This window comes from Dichomitus squalens (genome assembly GCF_000275845.1).
Source record: "Dichomitus squalens LYAD-421 SS1 unplaced genomic scaffold DICSQscaffold_1, whole genome shotgun sequence".
NCBI lineage: Eukaryota > Fungi > Basidiomycota > Agaricomycetes > Polyporales > Polyporaceae > Dichomitus > Dichomitus squalens.
Window position 1 is genome coordinate 2,962,045 of NW_006766883.1, and position 16,980 is coordinate 2,979,024.

General features: G+C 55.3%; 6 protein-coding genes across 6 annotated transcripts; 4 read left to right on the forward strand and 2 right to left on the reverse strand.

Moving 5' to 3' along the window:
• Positions 1-895: 895 nt before the first annotated feature.
• On the forward strand, positions 896-3,077 carry DICSQDRAFT_46138 (glycoside hydrolase; the record flags this gene model as incomplete). The annotated part of the gene is made up of 2 exons (XM_007359756.1): positions 896-1,505; positions 1,564-3,077. 2 exons carry the CDS (start codon positions 896-898, stop codon positions 3,075-3,077), a joined length of 2,124 nt encoding a protein of 707 aa, XP_007359818.1.
• An 863-nt stretch (positions 3,078-3,940) lies between these two features.
• On the forward strand, positions 3,941-5,908 carry Dslcc1 (laccase 2; the record flags this gene model as incomplete). The annotated part of the gene is made up of 8 exons (XM_007360702.1): positions 3,941-4,129; positions 4,182-4,250; positions 4,306-4,604; positions 4,658-4,910; positions 4,963-5,217; positions 5,271-5,480; positions 5,539-5,773; positions 5,826-5,908. The coding sequence occupies 8 exons, from the start codon at positions 3,941-3,943 to the stop codon at positions 5,906-5,908; spliced, it is 1,593 nt and encodes a 530-aa protein (XP_007360764.1).
• A 388-nt stretch (positions 5,909-6,296) lies between these two features.
• On the reverse strand, positions 6,297-8,589 carry DICSQDRAFT_77049 (NGP1NT-domain-containing protein; the record flags this gene model as incomplete). The annotated part of the gene is made up of 5 exons (XM_007360703.1): positions 6,297-6,471; positions 6,530-7,603; positions 7,665-8,090; positions 8,144-8,292; positions 8,346-8,589. The coding sequence occupies 5 exons, from the start codon at positions 8,587-8,589 to the stop codon at positions 6,355-6,357; spliced, it is 2,010 nt and encodes a 669-aa protein (XP_007360765.1). The 3' UTR covers positions 6,297-6,354.
• Positions 8,590-9,763: 1,174 nt separating this feature from the next.
• DICSQDRAFT_96747 (S15/NS1 RNA-binding domain-containing protein) lies at positions 9,764-10,824 on the forward strand. Its single transcript, XM_007360704.1, has 3 exons — positions 9,764-9,830; positions 9,893-10,495; positions 10,561-10,824. The coding sequence occupies exons 1-3, from the start codon at positions 9,806-9,808 to the stop codon at positions 10,770-10,772; spliced, it is 840 nt and encodes a 279-aa protein (XP_007360766.1). The 5' UTR covers positions 9,764-9,805; the 3' UTR covers positions 10,773-10,824.
• Positions 10,825-11,290: 466 nt separating this feature from the next.
• Positions 11,291-14,652, forward strand: DICSQDRAFT_77054 (uncharacterized protein; the record flags this gene model as incomplete). Its single annotated transcript, XM_007360705.1, has 5 exons — positions 11,291-11,680; positions 11,760-12,246; positions 12,299-12,856; positions 12,914-13,245; positions 13,300-14,652. The coding sequence occupies 5 exons, from the start codon at positions 11,291-11,293 to the stop codon at positions 14,080-14,082; spliced, it is 2,550 nt and encodes an 849-aa protein (XP_007360767.1). The 3' UTR covers positions 14,083-14,652.
• A 1,550-nt stretch (positions 14,653-16,202) lies between these two features.
• On the reverse strand, positions 16,203-16,927 carry DICSQDRAFT_47426 (uncharacterized protein; the record flags this gene model as incomplete). The annotated part of the gene is made up of 2 exons (XM_007359834.1): positions 16,203-16,648; positions 16,717-16,927. The coding sequence occupies 2 exons, from the start codon at positions 16,925-16,927 to the stop codon at positions 16,203-16,205; spliced, it is 657 nt and encodes a 218-aa protein (XP_007359896.1).
• Positions 16,928-16,980: the final 53 nt, after the last annotated feature.

Below are 16,980 nucleotides of genomic sequence, written 5' to 3' on the forward strand. Positions count from 1 at the left end.
TCCCAGTAACTCCGGCGGTTGTTATCAGCTCAGGTCATAAATTATCTCGAGGCTCTACCCTTTTGGCAGCCTGCTTGATTCTCTCTCTATAGAGTATTGGGATGGCTACCATGACCGGCGTAGATTGTGATCAGACATCCGAGACCATCCTACTTGAGGGATTAGGGCAGGCTACTACCAAGGCCCGCCCAGTCAAAACAATGACAGTTACTGCTATAATAGCCTGTCTTCGGCGCTCTATTTGAGCCTGATGGATAGCTTGGTGAATTTAGACAGCTGCTCTTGTGTGGACCATGGTGAAGCAGGGATGAAGCAGAGCCCATCTGATAAGCCATAGCTATTGGTATACTAGATACATGTACGAGTTCAGGGCGCTTGTCTCCTCCGGACTTCACGGGTACTCCGCCCCTGTAACTCTAACTCGCGCAGAAATCCTCGGAAATGCCGCCACGTGACAAAATGCCGGTGACTCGTAACTCCAACTCTTTGCCGAACAGGCCCGTAGTTTTCCCGACGAAGTTAATAAAGACTGTCCCGAAGTTTCTCTCGCCTTTCTTCGCACAAGAATTTGGCCCGTGCCTGCCGTGCGTGCGGTTGTTCATCGAAAGTTTACAGTTACGTCCGCTCGGCAACCGCACGCGTACGAGAGCATCACATGGCTCTTCTTCGATATCGTGCTTCAGTCGGCGTTATGTGGTTCCCGATAACAGCTGAGCTTCTTCAAGACGTTGTCCGAGTTCATATACATATACCATGCTCCAACGTCGACTCCGGCTTACGCCCGATCGCTTCTTGACATCGATTCGGTCATAGCAGTAAGTTCGTTCAAACGCGAAGCTTGGCTGTGTAGCTGACACCCGACGTATACACGCTGTAGAAACGATTGCCTGTCATCATGGCAATAACTGGAGGCATATTTCTGCGAGTGAGCAAGGCCCTTATCCTCCTGTCGATCCCCGCGTTATGTGTTGGCGGCGACGCAATCAGTCCGCAGATACCGTCTGTTGAATCTTTCGTCCCATCGAACGGCGTATTCGAGCTTCCCCCCATCGTCCACATTGTCGTAGACAACGAATATGCAAGTCACGGAAGCCCATCGCTCCTCGATTTCGCGAAGGTCTTCCAAACGGACCTGGAGGAAGCAATACCCTATGTGACTAACACGACCATCTCGCTGTCGCCACTCGATCCTGATCCCACATCGGACATCCCCACGATCTATCTAACCATCAACTCATCTGCTCAGTTCACCCTCTATAACGGACAGCCTACCGACGAGGGATACCAGTTCGAGGTCACCCCTGATACGTACCGGATCACTGCTCTCGCGCCCATCGGTGTTTGGTGGGGCACCCGGACCTTTCTGCAACAGGCTGCGGTCGATCTCGCCCAGGGCGCAAAGACCGTGTCTTTCCCTGCGGGCCAGGGTGTTGACTCTCCTGGGTGGGAAGTACGTGGCTTCATGTTGGATGCTGGCAGACACTGGTTCGAGGCATCCTTCCTGGGTATGAGTCTCTTCTTTGTCCGGGTTTCAATGTCGCTCAATCCAAGTGCATCTCGCAGGTGACCTCTGCATATATGCGTCTTTCTTCAAGCTCAACGAGTTGCATCTCCACGCCTCTGATAACCTCTGGAATCCAGCTTTCCTATACGGCGAGGGCAACGAAGGATGGGAGAAACTCTACGCGGCGTTCAGGTTTCAACCTCCTGCGGGTTCCGCTCTTGATGGCCTTGTGCCTAGGAAGAACGAGAGCTGGACGAAGCAGGAGTTCCTTGATCTGCAGCAGACGTGCGCTAGTCACGGCGTCACCATCATACCAGAGGTTGACACGCCAGGTCATTCCCTTGTCATAACCCAATGGAAACCGGAGCTCATGGAGTCTGGCCAACCCGACCATCTCAACCTATCGTATCCCGAAACAATCCCGACTATTAAGTCTATCTGGGACGAGTTCCTGCCCTGGTTCTCTGCAGCTGAGGTGTCTATTGGCGCTGACGAGTACGATGCCTCCCTCGCCAACGACTACATCTCTTTCGTGAACGAAATGTCGACCTACATTGGCGCGCAGTTCAACAAGTCCATCCGCATCTGGGGTACGAACGAGCCTAGCACGGCGATGTCGGTCTCAGAGAACATTACGATCCAGCACTGGGACTTTCCCGGCGACGACATCCCTGTCCAGCTCCTCTCGCAGGGTTATCGTGTCATCAACTCGGAGCAGACTTTTCTGTACTTAGACGGAAAGACATCCGAGGACAACCAATTTCCACAGCAGCTCAGTGAGGATCTGCTCTGGTCTGGAGCCCCAGGCGGGAAGGGCTGGGCGCCGAACATCTTCTCGGCTACGGACCCGACGAACAACACCACTCCAGACGCTCCGAACCTTCGCGGTGCGATCTTCGCGCTCTGGAATGACTGGGGCAATAACGCGACGACCGCGCTCGAGATCTACTACCAGCTCGCGAAGAGCGTTGCCCTGTTCAGCGAGAAGGCGTGGGCGGGGAGCGATGTCCGTGCGACTGCCCTCACCCGTGACCAGTTCGACACTGTATACCCCGCGCTGACTGCAGCAGCCCCTGGGCAGAACCTTAACAGAGTGGTCAAGCCGAAGTACGGAAATGTCGTATATGAGTTCCCCGGGACCTACAGCACTCTCAGCACGGAGATCACTTCCGTCGGTCCGCCATATACCCTCTCCTTCAGCGTCAAGCCGGACCCGAGGTCGCCTGATACAGGACTTCTTTTCTCTGGTATCGATTCCAAGCTTCACGTGGCTAACCTCACGTTCGAGGCTACCGGTCAGCTATATGCGCTCGGCTACGTACTGCCAACAGACAAGTACACGTCTGTGTCCATTCGCGCGACGCGCGAATATACATACGCGGTCATCGACGGGGACGAGACCAACCCACGATACTGGTATACGCTTATGGACATCTGGGGTGACTATATGGCGCTGGGCAACATGTCATTCGCTGCGCCGTCACACAACATCGGAGGAAGCGGATTTTCCGGTGAGATCAGGGATATCAAATTGACACTGGAGGGCAAGCAGGTGGCGGCGATACTGAGGTGAGCGGTTATCTGCACGGCTGCAACTTTGGCTGACTGTCACCTCGTCTTGGCAGTTAGCGTTCCTTTGTAACAGAGCAAAGTCTAACCATCGCTGTATTTCCCACTGCGCGCGCAGGGTGTGAATGTAGCAGGGAGCCGGGCTACAGCAGCTTCTCAGGCTCTCTACCCACCGGACGAGCCTTCCGTGGTGGAGGCTTCCCTACCAGTCCTTGGCAGTCCGTATCGGTTGGAGCAAAACGCACGCCTATCACTGCGACTATAACCATACGCTGCACTCACTCTTCTTAGGTGTCGTAAATTACGAGAACCGTTCAACATCGTCCGACAGTCGCCCTGATGCGACCCCCGGCTTTCACAAACAACCACGCAACCTTCGTTTCGTGCATAATCGTATGGCGTAAGTGACCTTTACCATTCAGGCAGATAGCTCGAACTGACGCGGCGAGCGATTCGCAGCATAGATTAGGTTTGTTCATACAGCCATTCGCGACTTGAGACGGAGATGATGGCAATGACGACGAGGTACAGTTTAGCTCTAAATGTGCACGTTGACGGCAGATGTCTGCCCGACGCATCGTGTGCCGGCGGTATTTGAGCGCAGCGAGTAGCCGACACTCGCGGCATTTCTGCGCGCAACGGCGGCTTCGCCTCTTCGGTTGCGCTTGGCTAGAATGCGGCGGGGTTCCCTTGGGATTGCGCTGGCGTGGAGAACTCATCCTTGTTCCTGCGCGGCTTCGGGCTGACAAGATATAAGCCCTCCAACCCACCCTCCATTTTCAGGCGGACTGCAGTTCGTCGGTTTCTCCTTCCTTCCTCGCTGCCTTGAAACAAGTCCTCGCCGCATTCTCTCTTCCATCAAGCACTATGGGGCTCTCTCGATCTGTGTGGTCCCTCGCCGCGCTGGGCCTTCTCTACGCGCGTTTTGTGGCTGGTGCCGTCGGTCCTAAAGGAAACCTCAATATTTCCAACGCGGACATCTCCCCCGATGGTTTCACTCGTGCGGCTGTCGTGGTGAATGGCCAGTTCCCTGGTCCCCTCGTCTCCGGTAATATGGTATGTCTACAATGTGTGAGGCTGTTAACGTCGATACTTAAGTAAAATGCAGGGAGATAACTTCCAACTCGATGTCATCGATAGCTTAGAGAATACCACCATGCTCACCGCAACTTCTATCGTACATATCACGCGTCTTAAAGCTGAAGCTTGATCCTGACCTTCTTAACCTGCAGCACTGGCATGGGCTCTTCCAGATGGGCACCAACTGGGCCGACGGACCGGCTATGGTGAACCAATGCCCGATCTCGAAAGGCAACTCCTTCCTCTATGACTTTACGGCTACGGGCCAGGCCGGCACCTTCTGGTACCATAGTCATCTGTCCACCCAATACTGTGATGGTCTCCGTGGACCCTTGGTTGTCTACGACCCCAACGACCCGCATTCGAACCTCTATGACTACGACAATGAGACCACCATCATCACGCTTGCGGACTGGTATCACACTGCGGCTCGTCTTGGGCCCCGCTTTCCGTGAGCGTACGCCTCAGATACACGGTTGGAAATCTTACTGACTTATGATTCAGTACCGGCCCCGATTCCGTCCTCATCAATGGCCTGGGCCGCTTTGCCGGTGGAAACTCTTCGGAGCTTGCAGTGGTCAATGTTACTCAAGGAAGCCGCTACCGTTTCCGTCTTGTTTCCATTTCCTGCGACCCGAACTTCACTTTCTCCATTGACAGTCACAACATGTCGATCATCGAGGTTGACGGCGTTAATCACCGGCCTCTAGTTGTTGACTCGATCCAAATCTTTGCTGGGCAGCGATACTCCTTTGTAGTAAGTCTCCGTATTGAAGGAGGCAAACGAAGATACTCAGTCTCCGATATAGCTTACAGCTGACCAAGACGTACACAATTACTGGATTCGTGCTCAGCCCAACATTGGTACCACGACTTTCGACGGCGGCGTGAACTCCGCCATTCTCCGCTACACGGGTGCTGCCAAGATCGAACCTTCTACTAACCAGACGACTTCTGTCCTCGCGCTCAATGAGACCGATCTCATTCCTCTGCAGGACTTGTCCGCTCCTGGTACCGCTGAGGTCGATGGAGTTGACCTCGCCCTGAATCTGGACTTCTCTTTTGTAAGCGCCTTTCCTGGCATACGTTTATGGTGCTAACACGCTTGTGACTACAGAACGGCACAGAATTCTTCATCGATGGTGTTCCATTCGTTCCTCCCTCCACTCCCGTCCTTCTGCAGATCCTCTCTGGGACCACCTCCGCCTCAAAGCTCCTGCCAAATGGGAGCGTCTACTCTCTGCCCTCCAACTCGACGATCCAGATCTCTTTCCCCTTGAATACGACTGCGACACCGGGGGGACCGCATCCCTTCCACTTGCATGGGGTAAGTACATTCATCCTCTAATGGCTCTCTGACATTTTGGACTCATAACGCACTTCAGCACAAATTCTGGGTTGTGCGATCTGCCGGGAGTTCTACCTACAACTATGACAACCCGGTCCAGCGTGATGTAGTTAGCACTGGCGCAAACGGAGACAACGTCACCATTCGCTTCAACACGGACAACCCGGGCCCCTGGTTCCTCCACTGCCACATCGACTTCCATCTCGAGGCTGGCTTTGCGATCGTCCTGGCTGAGGATACCCCGGATGTTGCCAACACGACTACGCCGAGCAGTAGGTTTCCCCCGTTTCAGTCTGCCGTTCATACTGACCGCGTACTGTGCAGCCGCATGGGAGAACCTTTGCCCGACTTACACAGCTACCTATCCCAGCGGCATCTCCAAGCGTCGCTCTCTGCCCGATATTTAAGGTCTGGAGTTTAGCTCCCACAGATGACCTTCCGCACTACGAATTGGCCTTTACTCCCCAACACTCGTAAACCCGTGTGCTTCGTGACCATGGACCCCCCAGCTTCCTTTGGGACACTATAGTACTCATTCGTTTGTGTATCTCGTATGGAATCTACACACTCCTTTCGTTTGCACGTTCATTTCAAGATGCATGAAGTACCTTCCCCATGCACGTGTAGTTCTCGGTATAGCGTACCGCACGCCAGTTGAGTGTTGGAATCGCGTTGCTAGGATCTCTGCTCGAGTCAATGTACCGCATAGCCTTAATCCGGTGAACTTCCTGTCGTGCTTATACAGGCGAACATAAGGACAAAACTGATGGGAGCTCGCACCACATTTCTTTCGTCCAGACTATATCACCATAGCGTCAATGCCAGGAATACACACGTAGGTATACAAATTCGTCTATCGTCTCCGCCTTCCACCGCTCTTGTTGCCGCTCTGCAACGACTTCAGGATCGCCGCTTTGTGGCGGTTCTTGTTCTTCACATTCGCATTTGTGTAGAAATTTGTCGCCTTTTTCTGGACAATGCGCACAGGTGAGTGCATAAGATACGAATGATCTACTGGCGACATGTACCTTGTTCGTTCTCAAACGGGGCTCTTTCTGCGCCTTTGAAGGCTCCTCTTCTGACTCATCCGACGCGACGGCTTCATCATCGCTGGATTTGCCAGAGAGCGCAGAGAGCTCTTCCTGATAGCTCTGCTCCGCGTCCTCAGGCACCTGATCGCCCTTGAACACGTCGTTCCAGCCAAGGTTCTCTTCCTCCTCTTCCTCCTTCTCCTTCTCCTCGTCGTCGTCCTCGCTCTCTTCAATCTCTTCTCCTGTGTCCTCTTCCGACCCGTCTTCTTCGAGAGGGCGGACATCGTCACCGACAAACGAGTTCTTCTGCATGATCGAACCCAAGTGCTGGCTGACGTGCAGCTGCCGCTCAGGCTCCTCGACGGCAGCGGCCTTGCCCTTGCCCTTCGCGTCCTTCCCAGCAATTCGCGCCTTTTTCGCCTCTGCCTTATTAAGCTCCTCCGTGCGGTCCGGAGGCGGGACGAAGAACGGGATCCGGCCGCGCACCCAGTCGCTTAGCAGGATCTTCGCGACGGCCTCACGGTCCGGCTCGCCGCCCTTGAGGAGGCGGCCCTTCATGCGCGCGAGCTTGTCGAGGAACGCCTCGGGGTCCCAGCCCTCAGAGGGATTGTCGGGGTCGGGGAGTGGCACGCCATATGTGCGCGAGAGGTAGATGGGTTTCACGCGCTCCATGAGCGTCGGGATGTGCTCCGAGGGGGTGGCGAGTGCCTCTACGCGTACGACGCCCTTGAGCACCGTGGAAGTCTGGGAGTCTTTAGCAGACGTCGGGACAATTCCGGGGCAGTCGATGAGGTATATGCGTTTGGTGAGCGTGATGTACTGCCAGACCTTGGTCTCGCCGGGGACGGGGGCGACGTTGCACACTTTGCCGGCTTTGAGGGTATTGATGACGGAAGACTTGCCAACGTTGGGGTAGCCGATGAAGCCGACGGAGATCTGCTTCTTGTCGGAGTGCAGCTGGGAGAACTGGCGAAGGAGCTGGATGAGTGAACCTTTGCCGAATGAGTGGTTGGGCGAGGCATGGAAGGCGAGTGTGGGGTAACGGGGGGTGAGCTGTTGGATGTAGCGGGCCTGCATAACAGGAGGATCTGTCAGGACATGCCATAGACGAAACAGTGGAAGTGGAGCGTACCGTGACCCAGTTTGGCACCAAGTCGCACTTATTGATGACAAGGACGACTTGCTTGTGCGCCTTCTCCTTCCGGACAAACTCCAAGACGGACTCACAAAGCGTTCCCATCGGGTCGCGAGCATCGATGACATGAATGATTACGTCGGAGGAATCGATGACTTTGTAGAGCTCGCCGTAGATGCGGCGCGACGTTCCCTTCGCATAGATGGGCTCAATGATATCCGCGTGCGTCTGGAAATCGTCTCCGCCGGACGTTGATGCCGCAAGTCCGTCTTCCCCTTGCGTCGCGTTCTCTCGTTCCTCTACAGCCGCTTCGCTTGCTTTGCTGAGCTCTTCAAATGTGCCCACATCCAGACGCGGCTTCTTGCGTTGGGCCTTGGGACCGAACGTGTCCTTGAAGGCCTCCGTCTCAAGGATATGCGAACGCTAGGAACCGATTGGTTTAAACCTACCATAGATAGTGGAGCAGCACAACGTACCTTGCGTATGTTCGGGTTAGCAGCATCGTCTAGGAGAGCCATTGGCAACTTGTTGCGACGCAACAGCACGGAATAGGGGTCATCCTTCTTCCCAGCAAGACTTGTCCGGAAGTGATCCAAGGCGGTCTGAGAAATCACCCTGGTGTTCCCTAGAAAAAGCGTGAGTTTCTGGCAAACGCTGTCTGTCTAGGGTAGGGCGTACCAAACCACCGTCTATCAGGCTGTACCCTTCCCGGTTTCGTCTCGTCTTCTCCCTTCTGGAACGCGGCTGCCTGGATGATCCTACCGTCCTTGTCGCGGACGGCCTTGCCGCCCTTGAGCATCTTGAGCCGGTTTGCGGTTTTTGCATCGTGGTAGAAGTTCTCGCCTTTGACCTTCTTGATGTACGGCTGCGACGCAGAAGAGCGAGTTTTGGAGGAAGACGGGCTTTTCTTTGGGGGCGCCATGGTCGTCGAGGGCGTCGAGGACGTTCAGTATGGGCTAGTACACCAAGCGCTCGCACGATTTTTGGTAGACAGGCCTTACCACGTGCTCCGCTAGACACCCAGATTTGGGACCCGGCCCACCGGCCCGTCATCCACTCTGGTTCCTGCTCACTCAGAGTGCGATGCTCTTCTCTCCTTGACTCGGGCTCATGGCCAGATCAGATGCGACAAGATATACCCTGTCAAGCTTGTAAGAACTCCGAAGCTTCCCTTGAGCTGTGAAACTTCGTAGTATCTGAATCCCCAACCGTCTCGCTGCATGCCGTTCAGATCCGGGTCGAATCTACAAATGCATCAATTTTGGGACCGCACTCTCAGTTGACATACGGCCTCAAGTTATCTCACTCCAGTTAACACGAGCTATCGTTCCTGGAAACTTGGGCGCAGAGACATGTGGTCCGACGTAGACAGGTGGGAACATGTATGTCGACGTTTGCGTGTGCATGAGTAATTCCTCTGGCGGTTCGCCCTCGGTCCAACAATTGCGGGACTGGTCAGCCTTGCGAGTTACTGGTTTCACCGTCTTAGCACCACAAGGTGCCGACCACCAGGCTACACACTACGCACAGGTTTTCAGGTACCGAATGTCTGGGAGGCCGAAGGGTAGTAGGGTAGTAGGCATGCGTGCCAGGTTTCCGTCATCGAGATATTCATGCCTGGAGTACTGAGTGGTCCAACACCAGTTGTCAGAAGGTTTCCACGTATTCCAGGCATCGTTTCAGATAGCTCGACGGAATGCAACGTCGAAACGTTTGGTTCCCAATGAGCAAAATTCCGCCACCATAGAGAACAACGTGATTTTATTGCCACCAAGACGAATACAAGGGGAGATAGGATGTCACAGGGATATGTCGACATGCCGCAACATGGAAAACTGAGCTACGACACTTCCTAACCTGCTTAGGCAAAGCCATGATCTCGAGAGGACAGGACTCGAAGAGTCACTGGCACTGTCACCAACGGTCGAGCGAGCTACGTCGAGCAGCGTGGCATATCTCTCTTGAAGAAAAGAAGAGAAAACTGCTCAACGGCGCTGGCTATATACTCTCGCCCACGTGGCTCAAGCGAGGTTCTCACGGCCGCGGCTCAGTGCCAAACGGGCGCTCTTGCGGCACGCGCTCACAAACTCGGACTCCAGCTGGTCACCTCCTCTCTTCTCGGCTCGACGGCGTGCACGATGCTGGGGGCACAATTGGCGCAGTGTGAGTCTTGCATGCACCCACAGCGTGTTTGTGTGGAGTCCGTCTCACAGGAGTCCGCCCAGGTTCGCGAACACTCGCTTCGTCGAGTTCGGCACGCGCTGGCTCCCTCCACACCTCTGCCGTTCTCCAAGCCGTCTCAACACGGACGCGCAGGTCCCAGCGAACACTCAAAGCGAACGTCCAGCGGCGCGAGGAGCTTGAGCGCCAGGCGCAACAAAACCGGCCCCACGTCGTCCTTGGGCACAAAGCCGGGCACGAAGCCAAGTGGCAGAACTCGGACCTCGCACAGGTGCTCATCACGGAGGAGGACATCCGCAACGTGCCCAAGGCATCTGTAGACCCCAAGTCGCACGCGTTTCATCAGACGACGTTCTTCAACTACGGCATTGGGGAGAAGGAGAAGGAGCTGCTGTTCGACGCGCTGCCGAAGATGACGGTGCAGGGGCTGGTCGAGGTGAAGGGGCCCAATGCGAGTGGACAATCGTTATCCAGCGACTACCAGATCGCGGAGACCATAGAGCTGGGAAAGAGTGTGTGGTTTGCACGGCTAGTCGACCTGCGGAACGCGAACGCGCGGGGTATTGCGTACGAGAACCGTCGCCGGATCGTCGCGGCCTTCTCAGAGCCAGAGAACCCCACAGATACTGGACGGCCAGAAGTACAAGGTGCGCTTCGCATCTCCTGTCGCGACGTCGTCCTTCGCTGCCAACCTATCTTCCTACCTGTGCAGCGGCCCTTGTGACCTACCAGATCCGCAAACTCTGGGAACACTTGGGCAGGTGTAAGAAGGATATTGCGAATCGACGCAGCCTCCGGAAGCTTGTCCACAAGCGAGCGAAGATCCTTCGGTATCTCAAAAGTGTGGACGAGGACAGGTACGATCGGATACTGGAAAGACTAGGCTTGGAGCGGAGTGCTGTGGAGGGCGAGTTAGTGGTATGATATGCATATCTTAGACACAACGTATTCTTGTCGCAGCCCACCCTACTTTAATATCGTCCATGCTTCTCTGAGATCCGTGTGCCCCTCTGTTGCGCTTGAGCTGCGCTCGCAGAGGTGCCTCGCTACGCTGCCTAGCGCAATGCCGCGAGGCATGATTGCGACTCGGTACAAAAGGATCGCATCCTCTGGCTCGTAAAGCAGCTCCGTCCGCACTTTTCGCTCGCAAGACTTGGGGGCTGCCGACGTTAAACAGCCGATTTCAAGGCCCAAAATCCTGACGCTCTCACGGACAACGACGACAGTTTCCATATTTGGGTGAGTGAGCGCACTGCGGCTGACGACGGTGGCGGCGGGATTCCCCTTGCTTGGACTCTTGGAGTATTCTTTACTGACCGACGTCGGTCTCCGCGTCCAGACCTTCCATCCAGCCATGGCCCTCCGTACGTGCAGTTCTCTTCTTCGTCGTTCAGATGCTCAAACCAAGGCTCGCCATTGTAGTATCTTCCTCCTCTTCCGCCATGATCTCCTTTCCGTCCTCCGGCCATGATCTCCACTCCAGCACGCCTCTGGACCTCCACTACCAACGACCGACCTACCTTCCTTTTCGTCGAATATCGCTCCCTTCTGCCCCGAATCTGCAGCACCGACAGTCTATCGTTAGTACTGCGTCCTTCGACTCCCTGCCCGAGGAGGACCATGGAGCCGTCCCTGTAACGCCCGTGGTGATCAGAAATGCGGTCAAAGGTCCGAAACACAGGCCATCATCTCTCGACGTATCCCGGAGAGCCATACGTCGGAGAGAGTCGCGCGTCGTGGATGAGCAGAGGGAAGCGAAGCGCAGGAAGGTGATCGCCGAGTTCTACGAGACGGAGAAGTCATATCTGGACGGGCTCGAGCTCATTCACTCGGTATGTCTTCGCCTCATATATTGTGGTATGTGTGGTGTGGGTCAAGATTAGCTGACGTACTTCTGCTGGTTCTCATTAGCATTTCCTGACCCCGATTATCGCTTCCCTAGATACCCCGCAGCCCTTGCTCAATCGTGCTGAACTCACGTCCATCTTTTCCAACTTCATCGACATCTGGAATCTCCATCGCTCGTTTTACGTGTCTCTGACCACCTTCCTCAATACCTCTGCAACCGTTCGTGCGCGCGAGCCGCCTCCTCCCCTGTCTCCTGTCCTGCTCGCACACTTCCCATACCTCTCGCTCTACACGCCTTTCGTGAGCAGCTTTTCGGACGCGCTCGCGTCGTATGCTGCGTTGATGAGAAGCAACGCAGCTTTCGCGCACTTTATTGCGACACAGGAGGCTGATCCTCGATGTGGGAAGCTCAAGTTTAGGGACTGGCTATTGACCATTGTACAGCGGTGTCCACGGTATCTGCTCCTTCTGAAGGACATGATCAGTTGCACCGACGCCGAGGACCCCGAGTATGCGTCGCTCACCGCGGTCCATACACTCGTGTCGAAGAGTGAGTACTTTCCGTTCTCTGATTGCGTAGGTTAATGATTATTGCCGGGCAGTCACCATGTCCTTGAACACCTCATTACATACGCACGCCCAAACTCTGTCCCTCCTCGCCCTCCAGCGCAACACTGTCAACCTCCCCTTTCAACTCATCTCGCCCGGCCGTACCTTCCTCAAACGCTCCCCCCTCCTCCAGTTCGAGGGCTCCACGCCCAAAGAGCGCGAGTTCCTCCTCTTCTCAGACTGCCTCATCTGGCTCGCGAGCGCCGACGGGGATATCTTCTCCGAGAAGTGGTCCTCCTACGCCGCGTCCCCTACATCTGTGTCCGTTTCCAGCAGCACCCCGGACCTGCTCCGCACGCGCATGAGGAGCGGCGACGACCAGCCGCAGCCGGAGGCATTGAGGAAGCGGCAGTCTCTACTGAACGTGAGGCTGAACGGGAGCCCGAGGAAGAAGCGGCAGGCGAGCAGCGGCGTGGATGACAGATGGGTCTATAAAGGTCATGTGGAGCTTGTGGATCTTGAGGTTGTCGTGAGTACGCCGGCAGCGGAGGATACGCAAGAGCGGGGTTTCGAGTTGCTGAGCCCGCAGCAGTCGTTTGCGGTCTATGCTGGTGAGCTGCCTCAGAGTACGTCACATGTACGTGCGATGCTCACGCCGTCACCCCCAGTGAATGAAGAGGAGCGTGACGAGTGGGTGACGGCCATCCGAAACGCAAAGTCGTCACTCCTGGTCTCGCTGAGCATCATGCAGCTCAACTCGACGCTGACATCCTCGTCCTCGACACAACACCTCCGGAGGACGTTGCAGGCGCTGCCCTACGCTCCGGACGACTCGTCAAGACCGAAACGAGGGAAGGTCGAGCATTTCGTCCCTGCCGTCTGGGTGCCTGACGGGAAGACGGAGAGCTGCATGCGATGCGGTCGGACGTTCGGCTGGAGGCGGCGGAGACACCACTGTCGGCTGTGCGGGAGATGTGTCTGTGGCAGCTGTTCTGGGAAGGTGAGAGCAGCCGCTGTTCAATTCGTCCATGCCGCTGAATTCTTCCGTCGCTAGACGTTCTACATCGTCGAGTCAGGCGCGAAGGACAGCAAGTCCGCGCGTGCCTGCGACTCGTGCTACGACACAGTATTCCCTCTCCTCGAGCAGCCCTCCGATCCGTCGGTCACGGTCACTGCTGGCACTGTCCATTCACACTTTACATTATCAGGTCTGAAGAGCATGCCCTCTCTGCTGCTGAACGACGTCACTTCGAGCTCGCCATCGGCTCTCATGGCTATTGACCTCGACTCTCCGAAACGCATGCTCTCGCCTATCGAAGACGAGTCGTCCCCTCTGGACGAGCTGCCGAATAGCTCGCCGGTTGCTGCGATGAGGATAAGGTCCGCACCACGACCGAAGAGCTATGTCCAGATCCTCGAGGAGTTCCAGGAGCGGGAAGCGTCTCCGACAACGAGTCCTCGAGCCTCGCGGTTCAGCGAGCGAAGCACCATGGACGAGACGCATGGACCGCTAAATGAGCAGGACGAAGAAGCTCTGTTAGACGATGAAGAGCAAGAGCTCGAAGCCCCCAGCATCGCGGAGAGCAGCCTCCCCTCGACGCCGCGCAAGGAGAACACCGCGCGACGACACAAGCGGTTCTCCCTGCCCGCCGTCGCACTGCAGACGAGCCCCGTTACGGCTCGGCCGAACATCGAGGGCAAAGGCAACAATCGGTTCTCCCTCGTTCTCGGGAGGAGCGGCAGCATTGCGCATCAACAGGACGAGTCGCCAAGTCGTCTCAGGCACAGTGTGGTTGCGGGGCGGCTGAATGAGCTGCTCGGGCGCGGCAAGGACTGATGAGCGGCGAGGCTGAGCCCATCTGACACTAATGGTGGGCGAGGGTTGGCCACACTGCCGACGCAGATAGAGGCGCAGGCGTGGCGTCGGGACTTATCCTTGTGCGCGCTGAGCTGTGATGAGTCCACTGCAGGGAACGCGCGTGTAGACTTTTTGGCCTTAGGTTTCATCGTCCGTGTCGGCGCTGCTGCGGCACGCTCGTACTGGTAGATGACTCCCGAGTCCAGAGCCTCCAGGCCAGCATGCTACTGCCTTTGTGCGTTTTTCTTTTCATCCGCATACCGGTATATAGCGATTGACCCTTGCATCCCATCTACCCTTCAATTCTTTGCTCCCACTTCCTCAACCACTACCGGTATCGGTCAGCATCATTCATCTATTGGACGTTGCTATTGAATGCACGTAATGACTTTGTACGCTATGATGATACCAGATGCACGTCGCGCCTTTTTGTATTTCCTGAGGGCTCCTTACTTCATGGCGCTGCTTCATCACGACAATCACGACTGTATTGTATCTCTCTTGCCCATCTCATATGCGTGCGGTTCGTCCGGTGGTTTCATGATTCGCATGTCCAGGGCCGCGTTCCGAATCAGACTGGTTGTGTAGCTGTGGAGGGTTGTCAGGTTGTTCGCTTGAGAATCCTCCGGGATGTCACAGTGCTGAATTGCGGCCTGTATGACTAGTACGAGTCGTACTGAACCTCTACGAAAGATGAACACAGCACATGCCTTTTTGGCCATTTCAAAAACAAGGAGCGCCCGCAGTGGTTGAAGATCTTGAACGATATCTGCGACGGCTCTTGGCGGCGCTGAGACCTGCCACTAGGCTTCGCGATCGGCTTCATCGGCCACACGCAGCCACAACGCATGGCGTACACCTGTCGCTTATCTACCACTGCCTCTGAAAACACAAATCTCGTTGATAGGTGGGCTGTGAAGCTGTCTGATAGCAACTACCCTTGATGTAGGTGGTGCATGCTCTATTCTTTCCCATTGGTAAACTGTCTGTAAGTTGGCTCTCCAACAATCACGCTCGTCAATCAATCTACCAAACTGACAGTAATCTGGAATAGCTCAGCTCGCTAATGTTCATTCACTCAGGCTTGAAGCACTACTTACACATGACGGTTCTTGAATGGTCTCCTTCCAGAAGAGACACCGCCTGATTTCGCCATTTGGTGCTCCAGTATTACGACGAAAGACAATCGCTGCTACTCCGAGGCCTGCCCTAGCTTCCAATAAACCATATCCAGATGGGGTATACCGAGCAATGCGATGGAATTGCAAGCCAACACTTAGGGTACATCACCCTCGCGAAGGCTGCAGGATCGATACTAGTCCTTGCCGCAGATCGAGCATGACGGCGAGGCCCGCATGGGGACACCGGTTGAGGTACGAGGGCGGCGCTCCGCATGACGCCTCAGTCGGTTATGAGGTCAACGTAGTATCTCGCGAAGCCACATGTACGCTTGCACTAGTATCCGAACATTGTATCAGGGCTGTCATATGCCTTCCAAGGGGGATGAGGAACAGTATCAGATGTTTGCTATACCGCTGAGACTGGCGGGGAGCTCCCCGACAAAAGGTTCTGAAGATATAATGCGAGAACCACACGTCACGAAAATCAAGGGCCCGAAAGTGGCTAGCGAAGTCGAAAAACTCCAGTACCCGCAGCAGACATCAAGCCAGGATACTCTAAGATGATCCACGTTATGCCAGAGAAGGCTTGTGGGAGGACGATCCGCTCTTGCATACAGTGCATATCGATATACAACGAAACGTAAGCGAGAGATTGTTATCAGATGATACTCATCGAGAGCGGACAGGTACATGAACATTGGGAGGTGTGCGAAGATAGCAGCGGAATTTACTACACAACATGGAAAGCAATACGTGGCGTGGTATGTGAATGAAAGGGCATACGCAAAGCGACAAGGGAACAGTTTAGGGAATGGTGGGTGTGACAGCCAAAGCAATACGATGAAGCAGAGAGCAGAAAAACAAGGACACGACTATGGAAGCAATCAATGTAAAGGGCAGCGATTAGATGATAAGCATGAAAAACGATAGGGACAAATGTGACGCAAACGATAGCAAGACGATACAGCACGAACATGTTCAATCCATTTGCTGGGGCTTGATGTCCAACCTGAACATGCCCACCAAGGAGCGCCCGTCTTTCCTCCTAAACTCCTCGCCTGGTTCGGGGATGCGCCACTCCCACTCCGGGTCCCCCCGGAGCGCTGCCTCCATCTGCTCAGGATGTGCGGCGAAGTATTTGTCGCAATCCGAGCCCCAAGGCAGGTTCACGCCATTTCGGCGCTGAGTCTCCTGAAACCGCCAGAGATTCAGTGCGGTGGGGTGGATTGCGATGGCGGCGAACGGCTTGATGTTGAACGAGTCGGGGTCGACGACGTTCGGGTTCTCGAGGTGGACTCCCTTGTATTCGTCATCTGGTGCGCACTGGAAGATTTCTTGGTAGTGCGAGTGCTTCGCCTGATGACGCAGGTAGTTGTCGTAACGAGTGAAGTTCTTATCGCAGAATGGGGCGTAGCAGCTCCAGCCTGTCAAGTGAGTAAAGGTAGATCAGCGACTGCGTTCAACGAGAGCAGAAGAAAATGAGAATATGTACTCTTCTCGTGACAATGTAGCGATGCGATATGGCGATTGACATGCGCCCGCTTCGTGAACATCTTGTCGCATCCCTTCACCGGGCAAGGGTGCTTCCTGTCGGGGCCAGCCGTCTCCCTGGTGGGAACATGACGCCCACGAGAAGGTTTCGACAAGCCTGGAATGGGCTCTTTCATGGGGCGTTTAGGAAGAGGCTGCAAAACCTGCGGCATTTGAGGCTCGGAACCAGGGAGAGGTTTGTAGTCGCCGTCCACCACCCAGAACT